This window comes from Ctenocephalides felis, unplaced genomic scaffold, assembly GCF_003426905.1.
Source record: "Ctenocephalides felis isolate EL2017-DRISC unplaced genomic scaffold, ASM342690v1 CF-g0.4_SCAFFOLD_01604, whole genome shotgun sequence".
In the NCBI taxonomy this organism is placed as follows: domain Eukaryota; kingdom Metazoa; phylum Arthropoda; class Insecta; order Siphonaptera; family Pulicidae; genus Ctenocephalides; species Ctenocephalides felis.
Genome location: NW_020537758.1, coordinates 38,294,984 through 38,306,226, shown reverse-complemented (window position 1 = coordinate 38,306,226; position 11,243 = coordinate 38,294,984). Strand labels below are relative to the sequence as shown.

Genomic DNA, 11,243 nt, shown 5'->3' with positions numbered 1-11,243 from the left:
GACTTACCACTGGGTATATCGAATTCCGAGATTGTTACCTAATTTAAGCTTAAAATGACTGGACTATAAACAATTTTTGAATATTTCAAAATTACAAAAGAAAATATGTTTTCTATGTTTATTTAGTTAAAATATTTTGTTTTTTTAGTAAAATTTTTACAAACCACCCAAAAAATTATTAACTGATGGAATCTATGTTCCAAACGATATTTCCACAAAATTAACAAATCAATTTTCAACTGAGGTATTTAAATTGAATTTAGAATTACTTAGTTGTATTTTAAATTTCCAATTAAGACATTTGGCATTCACAATTTCCAAAAATCCAAAAACATTTTGAATCTGTAACTGTAATTGTGAGAAAATTGCTCAGTCGATCACCAATAGTACATGTGAATGTTAACAGAAATAAAAATATTTGTGGTATATTTTAAATTGTTCAAAAAAAATTAGTAGTTTATTTTCTCAAATAGCTGGTTAGACTTCAAATAACTAAAATTGAATTTTCCTAAAGATCTTTGAAACGGGTTTTGAATGTCCAAAATCAGTTTAAGTTTTTTTTTAAATCGTAGACCAATTTTTATATTTAACACACTATAAAGAAACTTTGATTGCCTTTCAAAACTAATAACGCGAGTTATTTATGAAACTCTTGAAGCTATTTATGAGAAGACAAAACTCACACTAACACATGATTTCTAATGCTTATGATATATAAAATATATTTTGGAATAGATGAAAAAAAACATACATACTCATTGAATAATTGATTCAGATTAAACATAAAAAAACTGAAGTAATGAAAAACTATAAATTTGATGTACACATACGTTTCGTTCATTTTTGAGGCTAACATGGAATAAAGAAATCAACTTATCTCATTAAGTAGTACTCTAACAACTAATCTAAATGGATTTTTTAAATATCACTATGTATAATGAAGTAACCGACTGTTTACAAAATCAAAAAAATTAATGTATGCAATTTTTTTTATATTTAATTTGCAGCCAGCATATGTGGCTTTAAATAATATCTACATTTAGGAAAACAATAAAAAGCACAACATCTTTTACATCGGCGTTCTTCTAAAATTTATGACGCAATCACTCTTATTGTACCATGTTCACATGAGAACATCTGAAAAGGTGAGAGCTGACGAAAAGTATGCAACAATTTGACAAATACTAGTCGAATTTATTTCCTTTTAAGATTTAGATATTCAAAGTAAAATTTTTCAGTAAATTAAAATAATATATTATTAATAAACATTAAGAGATTTGCTAACGACTTATGCGACATGTTTTTTGAGTACATACAGGTTCATCATACTCTTTGCAAAAGTTACAAAATGTATTATGTTACACAATATAAGAATGTTTTTACATTCTGAAACTTAAAATGTACAAATAAAAATTATATTTAAGTCGCGACTCTAACAAAATAGGGAAGTACGTTGCTCAAGTTGTTAAGAACCTTTCCTGCCTTTCAATCCCAAGGTAGCAATTTCTAATTCCGCATTATGTACTTACATAGATTAAAAACTTAACATGAGATGGTAAAAAATAAAGCAAAAAATTATTTCAAGTGAAAAAAGTCAGACATAACTGCGCAAAAAAGTAAGTAAGTAGCATATGAAAATAAAAACATTATTTATATGAATAAAACGTTGAGAAAAATTAATATTGAAAAAAATCAATGACTTTCCAACGTCATATATCATATAAAAAATAATATTGCAGGTAGCTAAAAGCTTTAAAGCGACCTAAAACAAAATAAAATGATTTATCAACAGACTCTGATCGCAGAAATCAAATTTGTTTATATAAATGTAATACACAGGATATTAATTACTATAAAAATATTAATATGTAAATATTTCATCAAATGGTACACGTGAAACAAATTACAGAATGCTAACAGAAAGTGAATAAAAATTCATGCTAAAATGAGCAAACAGCAACATGAAAATTGATTTGATTTTATTAGCGCTGCAATAAGGTAAAAAAAACTTCAGTGCTATAACATCAATTACTTTTTGTCGTGAATGTCTTGAGCTCTTAGATATAAATATTCTTCCCGCATATGCCTTAAAATGTACACCAACTTTAGTACTATTACCGAACATACACTTAGTTGAATATTTACATATATATGCATGTAAAAAAGACATCGCTCTCGGAGTCGTAAAAACCGCCGAATTGGAGTTACTTTAGAAACATCACAATGTTTTCAGTCATAACAATAACGTCAAATCTTCCCACTTTCATCTTCATGTATTATTTAATTGTATGGAGATCTGTTGCAGGGAACGCCTCAGAAACATAAGGGAAAACACATTTTGCTGAGTGCTATTCCATTTGTATGTGCCGCTTGGATACATTGGGATATTTTATTCCAAAGTATGGGATAAACACGGTATGGGACTCTACATACTTTCCATGATTACTTTATCTATATCTAAGTAAGTGCTAAATTGTATAGAATATTTAAATCGTAATTAAAATTACTTATATAATATTTAAATTCAATCTATGATGCAAGGCACTTGTAGATATTAGTGCATGATTATACGTCGCATTATCAGTATCTCATTATCTCATTATCAGTCTCTGTCTCATTATACTTTTCGACTTTTTTTTTTAATAAACTCGCACTAAAAATCGAATTGTGCTTGAACTAAAAATTCTTGTTGAAAATAACTAAAAAATATTCTAAATCATTGTAAATATATAGAAATATTCAGTCCCATAATTTTTAGTGAATGTAAATTTGTTTTTTATTGAGATATTATTAAAAAAAATTGAATTAAAAGTCATTGAAAGTTTCTGAAGAAGGGAAAATACCATATCCCCAGAACGTAGGAAATATGAATAAATAAAAAATTTGATAATTTTGCGAAAAACAAAGAAGACTTTTAATTTAGGAAAATAAAATAATAATAGTTATAAAAAAACTTATACCTAAAACTATTCTAATAGATAATAAACTTATGCTTTTTTATAATTAATAATAGTCCTATAATATTTCAGGATGTTTTGAGGAAAGTCGTGCACTCGATCGCTATGCAAAGTTTCGTCAAAAATCGTAAAAACAAAAATGTTAACAATTAATTATGAAGAAAAAAACACGACTCCTAACTCATATCTTTGGAAAGTTTTTTAATAACAGTTGAAAATTTTGGCAAAAACGTTGACGAATATTTTGCAAGTGCTAATTATAGAGGAACAGCCAATCATCGTTATTGAATTTCAAACGATTTTTAAAGCATTGAATAAAAGTAAATATTTTTTCATTTTTCATTTCAAAAGATTCAGAATGACAGGAAATTTTTCAATAAATTATATAAATAATAAAATAAGCAAAACCTATTTCTTAATAAACATAATCTTCTCCTTCAGGAATTTAATAATCGAATAATAAAATTTAAAAATAGTGTTCTTTAAAGTTAGAAAGAATCATTCTTTAAAAATAAAAATAATATTTGTGCATTTAAATTTAAAAAGAAAGACATTTAAAATATTACGGAAGCATAGAAGCGTCGTAAGAAATAAAAAATGTCACTAAAGCCTTATACTGGCCATAACTAAGATAAAATATCTGAGGAATATATTGTTATAATAGAGACAATTTTTATTATTCATATTTTATTATTTATTATCGTTTTTTATACATGCATGACTTTAATTCTATTATTGGTACCTTTGATTTGTTAGGAACTGAAACCTTTTTGAAATCCATAAAATAGAACATATCATGGGATAAGTTCTTACTCAATAATTTGTACCCATACTTTGTAACCAACTTTATGAAATTATTTACATCAGTAAATCGACTAGACACTTCAGCAATTTTCACTGTACCTCTGAAAAATAAAATAGTAATCAATCATATATTAGTTAATTTTTTACATTATATTTGCTAGTAAGTTTATACATACCCAATCTTCAAAACTCTTGAAGCTTCCAACAAATAATCTTTAATATTTACACCCATTAAGGACAGACAGAAAACAACTACATCTACTGAACTGGACTTCAATGGAACATTTGCCATATCGCAAGCTATTACATTCTCATTCAGTGCCACTAAATCAAAAGATTTAACTTCTTGAGGAACAGATGAAGCTAATTTTGCCTCGCCACAACCAAAATCAGCAATAATGTATGAAGAAGGCCTGTAATTAATAATTATTTATTAATTAATAAGTTTTCTACATTCAAACGAGATTGTTGAAATTTGAAATATTTACATTTGGTTAACTTCATTGATTATTTTATCAAGTGGATTGAGTGGCCATTTCAAAACTTGATGCCTAAATCCTTCGTGGTAAGCCTCAAAAGCACTAGGGTCTTTTTGAAACATTTTTTGTGTATCATTTCCTTTTGATGTATACATTTGTTCATTAAGATATCGAAATCGTGATCCTAAAAATATTAATACATTTCTATTTTTTTTGCAATAAACATATATATATATATATATATATATATATATATATATATATATATATATATAGTTCTCCAAATTTACCTTTGAGTTTCTCCCAAAGTTTTTCACGAAATGACATTTGCTGATCCTCTTTAGAAGGAGAGTCTGTTTGATGCAATATTTTTTTCAGCTTACTCAAAGTTCGTTCATCTTTCTGTTCTTTAACTTTATCATTGCTTTTGGCACCCGTTTTAGTATTTTCTAACCTTTTAAGTTTTTTCATTTGACGCCTTCTGCGTTTTGATGAAGATAAATTGTTCGTGTTTATTACAAATGAGTCTTCGGCCATGTCTAACCGAGTTTTAGGTGTTTTATCTTTAGAAGTATTTGCATTTGTTGATGTGTATTTGCTTTTAATTCTTTCTAATAATTTGCATTTCACATTTGGTTCTGTTGATGTACCACTTTCTTGTATGACGTCATTATCCCAATTGGCAGGAGAGAAAAGTGAATTTGGTTTAGTTGTCTTCATTGTTATGTCGTATTATGAAATATATAGCATTATTGGATTACAGAGTCACTTTGCAATTATTATATATCACCTAAAAATATTTATATTAATTGTCATTTAAGACTTTGCATATTATATTGAACTATGTGTACATTTATACAAAAATTTAGACTAAATTTAAACTGTAATTACCTAGTATTTAACGTTTTTGGTGCATTTACAATTATCGAATAAATGTTTAAATATTTTTACAAACAGAACATAAATAAATAACAAATATTGACGTTTGAATAACCTCCTAATTATTGACCACGTGCGGCTACAATCAATCTGTCAAACTGTCATATTTCTGTTTACTTTTGTAAGGCTTATTCCAACAATTCTCACTTGATCTTTAAATATTTTTCTTTTGTTAAAAATGCATTTTTATATATTTATACCATATCTATTTATATAAAATTAGAATATTTGCAAAATATAATGTTTTGTCTAAATTTTTATTATGACATTCTGTCAAAAACATTTCTCCCACTAGTGTTGGTACAGAACAATCCAAATCTGTCAAAAATGACACCTGTCACCCTTTCTCTTTTCGATTTGACATCTTTGAATTGACGGTTATTTAGAGGAGCCACTAAATTCTGATACATGACAGATGGGTTTTGACGTTTAAAAAGCACCTACGCTCTGAAGTTGGCTCCGGGATAGAGCATAACCTGTCATTTCGTGGAATATTTAGTCCCGCGTTCTTTTCTCATTTTTGTCGCGTCGCGTCGGTTTCGTTTCAAGTAAGCGTTTTATTATATTTTCTGCTTTTTCTTTTCGTGTAATTAGAATTCTTTCGTTCTGTTGCTATTTCTAATTCTATTATTTTTTTTATTTGTTTATAACAGTTTTTTTCACATATTTCGGTTCGGTTTTTCGTTTTTTTGCTCTGGATCGCTTTCCTTGCGTTGCTTTTTTTGCTCTAGTAAGCCTCTTATTATAATTCATGCTTATTTTTCATATTTCATAGTTACAATAAGTGTTTTTTAGGATTTTTTACTTTTTAGTTTAGTTACGTGTTTTTTTAGATTTTTACTTAGCTTGCGTAAGTTTATTTTTCGTTTCATATTTTTACTATTTAGATACTTACTTTTATTTCACTTCAGGTTACATTCTATTTTATAAGCTTATTTTTAGATTTTGTTCGTTTACATTAGGTTACATTCTATTTTATAAGCTTATTTTTAGATTTTGCTCATTTAAGTTTATATTTAGTTTAGAATTAATATCATTTAGATACTCACTTTATATATTTACTTTTTCGCTTCTAATTTTCTTTACATTTATTACGATACGTTTTATTACCTTCATTACTTTTATTTTATATTTCACTTTATTACTTTACTTATGTGACAACATGGACAGCGACTTTTTCTGTACCGAGTGTCAGATTCCATTCACTGCTCGTAGCTCCTTGTATCGCCACATGAGACAAAAACATGACAAAGAGCCAAGAGCTGTTTATCCCAATGCGTGTGCTTTCTGCCTTAAAACTTTTAAATTTAAATATTTATTAACTCATCATGTGAGCCAAGTTCATAATAATATCCCTAACCCTTCACTTGCCCAATCTTCTTTGGTATCTTTTGAAGACATTACACACCTTTCCTCCTCCACTAAAACAAATATAAAGCATCCTTCTTTACCCACCTCATATACTACTACATGTTTGACATCACCTTACAATTTACTTTCACCCACATCAGATCCTCTTCACAAACATCCCCACGTAAGTTTATCGCCGCATCCTTGCACTTCCTCTATTAAAGTTCAAATTCACACGCCTCCCACTCCCAGTTCCCCAATCAGTTCTAAGGAAAATTTTACAGGTATGTAGTGCTTTTATATATTATAATATTGTATGTCTGTCATTTGAATATAACGGCCAAGAGTGTCTATCCTGACGTGTATGTGCTCTATGGTGTGTCATATGTAGAGTGTCTGATCCCTTACGGAACAGAAGTATGTATCTGTGTGCGAGTCGGTGTCTGGCGGTAACTGGAGTGTTGAACAGTTCGGCGTTGTGTTAATTTGGTGAATTATTAAATGTGTTGTATGAAGTAAAAGGTGTTTTATTAATTAATTAATGCTAGAATAAAGCTAGCTTAAAGCTCAGAAGTGGGATAGGATCAAAACGTGGAGAATTTTATTAGAGAACATTATTGGTGTGGATTATTGAAATAGGCGATTTCAATAATCTTTTTTTTGAGTGCCCGTGTTATTAATCAGGCGGGTTATAATTACGGGGTGCGATAGAAAGCAAGGTGTGCTTCGCTATCGTACAGGTGCAGGTGTTATTTGTAAGTTTTGTGTGTTTGTGTTGTTGTGCTAAAGTGAGGTTAGCACGTGGGTAACCAGAATAAGAACAGAGTGGAGAGAAAATATCAAAAGCAGGGCGTAATATTGACGTTGGCGAGTCGCGGAACTGCGATGTGTGTAATTAAAAACTGGAGATTACAAAAATAAAATAAGATTTGGTGAGATGGCTACTGGCGGTGATGCTGAGAGCTTGGTGCCCGAAGCCGTAAGAGTGCTATCGTTGACGGACTTGATTAATCTTATTAGGGCGACAACCAGTAATAAAAACGATAGCATCTCGAGCAGCGAGTTATTGGCGACGATACCGATATTCGACGGGTCGTCCGAGCAATGCATCGAGGCGTGGTTTGAACGGGTTGACGCCGTCCGGCATGCATACGAGGTGCCTAAGAAAAAGATGGCGGTGCTGATAACATCGAAGCTGTCGGGGCGGGCGAGGCGATTATATGACAGCAAGGCAGAGTATGCGACATATTCATACGACGAGCTGAAGAGGGTGCTAACAGCGTTTTTCAAAAATGGAGAAGACAGGATGACTAGAATGAAGCGCTTTGAGTCTCGGAGGTGGCGAAAACAGGAACCGTTTAGCGCATACTTTCAGGAGAAGATGGCGCTAGGGAATAGGTTGGGTTTTATGGAGTCCGATCTACTGGCTTATATGATAGACGGCTTCGACAACCCGCCACTCCAGGCTCAAGTCAAGATGAGCCAATTTAAGGATTTAGCAACTCTGCTAGGTGTAATGAATGAGTTGACAGCGGAGGAACGCGGATGCAATATGATGCCGCCTACGAGGGTACAGCCAACAGTGTTTCCTAGAGTGGAAACACAAGGCACATATCCTACGGTGAGGTGTTTTAATTGTGGCGGAGTGGGACATATGGCGTCCAGGTGCATCAAACCGAAGAACGATGGAGTGGCGTGCTACGACTGTGGCTCAAAGGAGCATCAGCAGAGATTCTGCAAAAATGTCCGGAGTACGGCGCAGGTGGCGCCTGACAGCACTACATTTCGAGTTAACGAAATATTGGCGATTGATGGTGAGATTACCACAGACGGAGCAAATATAAATATATCAGATGAAAATGACTACGAAGTGGTAGCGACAGTAGAAGACCTGGAGAGTGAAAAACCGGAGGAACCAGAGACTGCATTCGAAATGCATGACTATGGAGTGATAGCGACAGCAGAAGATCTGGTAGAAAAGGAATATTTGGAGAGTGAAAAGCCGGAAGAAACAGAGACTGCATTCGAAATGCATGGCTATGGAGCGATAGCGACGGCAGAAGATTTGGAGACTGAAAAACGGGAAGAGCCAGAGACTGCATTTGAAATGCATGGCTATGGGGTGGTCGCGACAATAGGAGATCTGGTAAGAGAGGAATATTTGGAGACTGAAAAACGGGTGGTGCGCGATTCTTACCCCAGCCCAAGAATAGATGATTGCTTGGACTCACCGAAGTCTAAGAGGTATTTTACGAAGCTAGATCTGGAGAACGCTTTCTTTCATGTGGTGGTGGCTGAGACTAGTAGAAAATACACTAGCTTGGGGTGTGCACAGGGAGAATATGAATACAACCGTATGCCATTTGGGTATTGTAATAGCCCGAATGTATCTATGAGATATGTAAGTGACATTTTTCGTTGTTTTGTGATGAACTGTGAAGTTATAGTGTACATGAACGATTTACTAATGGCCACAGAAACAATTGAGGAGAATATTGAAGTGTTGCGTAGGGTGTTAGAGATGATTCGTAGAAATAAGCTAGAACTAAAATTAAATAAGTGTATAAAAATAATAGGCGTATAAGGACAATAAGTGATGGCGACAAAGTTGGTAGAGACAATAAGTGAATGAAATATGATTTATGTTGTAATGGTTTTATGATTTGTGTTGTAATATTAGATTTAGATTACTGTTGTATTAGATCTCATCAGTCGGGGACGCCTGTGAGGTCAGGATTGGCCGAACTATAATATTGTATGTCTGTCATTTGAATATAACGGCCAAGAGTGTCTATCCTGACGTGTATGTGCTCTATGGTGTGTCATATGTAGAGTGTCTGATCCCTTACGGAACAGAAGTATGTATCTGTGTGCGAGTCGGTGTCTGGCGGTAACTGGAGTGTTGAACAGTTCGGCGTTGTGTTAATTTGGTGAATTATTAAATGTGTTGTATGAAGTAAAAGGTGTTTTATTAATTAATTAATGCTAGAATAAAGCTAGCTTAAAATATGTACATTCATTTTATTTATTATTGTGTTACATATAAATCATTTTTGTAGGTACACCATCAACAAAAGAGAAACTAAGATGTCCACTTTCTGCTTGCTCATCTTTTATCTCTGCTCCTTCCATATCAGATCGTCTTCACAAACATTTCCACGTAAGTTTATCGCCACATCCTTGTACTTCCTCTACTAAAGTTCAAATTCACACGCCTCCCATTCCCAGTTCCCCAATCAGTACTAAGGAAAATTTTATAGGTATGTAGTGCTTTTATATATGTACATTCATCTTATTTATTATTGTGTTACATATAAATCATTTTTGTAGGTACACCATCAAGGAAATCCAGAATAAGATGTCCACTCCCTCCCTGCTCCTCTGTTTTTTCTAGGTACACAGGTTTATACGATCATATTGAGTTTTATCACAAAACTACAATTGATTATGAACAGTTTGTGTTTCAAAACATTAAAGGTTTGAAGTCTTCTCTCTCATAATTTATAACCCTAATTACACAATTACCTACATTTTTGACTTTGTAGATTTTGAATTGTGGAAAACAGACATAGAGCGGAAGGAGTTTTCGCATTATGTAAAATGCAATTCAGGATATAAATCAAAAACTGATGACAAGACAATTTATTTCGATTGCCACAGGTCATATACATATGACCAAAAACCCACTGTACGCTTGTTTACTAAAACGAGCAACAAAACCGGATATGCTTGCCCATCAAGGATTAGTTGTACTATTAATCACAATGGAACAGTTCATGTTGAATTTTGGAAGACACATATGGGACACAGTCAAGATATAAAATTTATTTCGTTAGATAAGAGCCTGAAAGAACATATCAAGGGTAAATTTTTAATTGACTTGTATGATTATAAAACTAAATACATTTTTGTTTTATTAATAACTTCTACAAAAAATACGGTTTTTCGGTTGGTGGAAGTTATATAACAAGGTTTCTGTCCATACTTCCATTTAAATTTTAAAATTCAGTTTTCATTTATTGTTCGGTTTAACTTTGGTTTGGCTAATCATTTCTTCAAAATGCAATTCTTTTCTCTTTTTTATGTTTAATTTCAATGTTTATATTTATTCTATATTATTTATATTTATTCTATGTTATTTATATTTATTCTATATTATTTATTACATGTTTCCTGTGACATGCTTTATATTGTAAATAGTATGTGTATATATTTTGAATAAAAATATTTGATGAAATAGATGGTTTTAATTGTGTTTCTTATTACCTATGTTAATCATTGTTAGAAAAAGTAATCAGATCACTTAAAGATAAAAATAGGCAAAAATATCGGACTGAACTTAAGTTTATTACATTACTATACATATGCTAGCATGTAATATATATATATATATATATATATATATATATATACATCCATACATATGAGTTAAGTTCTAATAATCAGATGTTACATGCTACAAGACTCTTGTAGCTATTTTGATGTTCAGGCTGAAGTCCTAATCTTAATTCAGTGAACCCTACAATAGAATTAAAACACACTAAGCAAACAAAAACAACCTGAATAACATTTACCTGGGTAAATAAAATAACTATACTAAAACACTCTGCGAAGCCCTAATTAAAAATTTCCTAATAATTTCTAACAAAACTGTACTAGGTTTTGAATAACTATATGTTTGGTTCCCTGAAATAATATTGGTTGTGAAGAGACA

General features: G+C 31.5%; 2 protein-coding genes across 2 annotated transcripts; one reads left to right on the top strand and one right to left on the bottom strand.

Annotated features, from left to right (window-relative positions):
• Positions 1-3,654: 3,654 nt before the first annotated feature.
• LOC113373030 (ribosomal RNA-processing protein 8-like) lies at positions 3,655-5,336 on the bottom strand. The gene is made up of 5 exons (XM_026613365.1): positions 5,132-5,336; positions 4,531-5,030; positions 4,250-4,424; positions 3,938-4,174; positions 3,655-3,862 (listed from the first exon to the last, which is right to left on the bottom strand). The coding sequence occupies exons 2-5, from the start codon at positions 4,958-4,960 to the stop codon at positions 3,655-3,657; spliced, it is 1,050 nt and encodes a 349-aa protein (XP_026469150.1). The 5' UTR covers positions 4,961-5,030; positions 5,132-5,336.
• A 954-nt stretch (positions 5,337-6,290) lies between these two features.
• On the top strand, positions 6,291-10,900 carry LOC113373709 (gastrula zinc finger protein xFG20-1-like). Its single transcript, XM_026613988.1, has 5 exons — positions 6,291-6,813; positions 9,589-9,789; positions 9,860-10,006; positions 10,075-10,392; positions 10,815-10,900. The coding sequence occupies exons 1-5, from the start codon at positions 6,342-6,344 to the stop codon at positions 10,898-10,900; spliced, it is 1,224 nt and encodes a 407-aa protein (XP_026469773.1). The 5' UTR covers positions 6,291-6,341.
• The last annotated feature ends 343 nt before the right edge of the window (positions 10,901-11,243 follow it).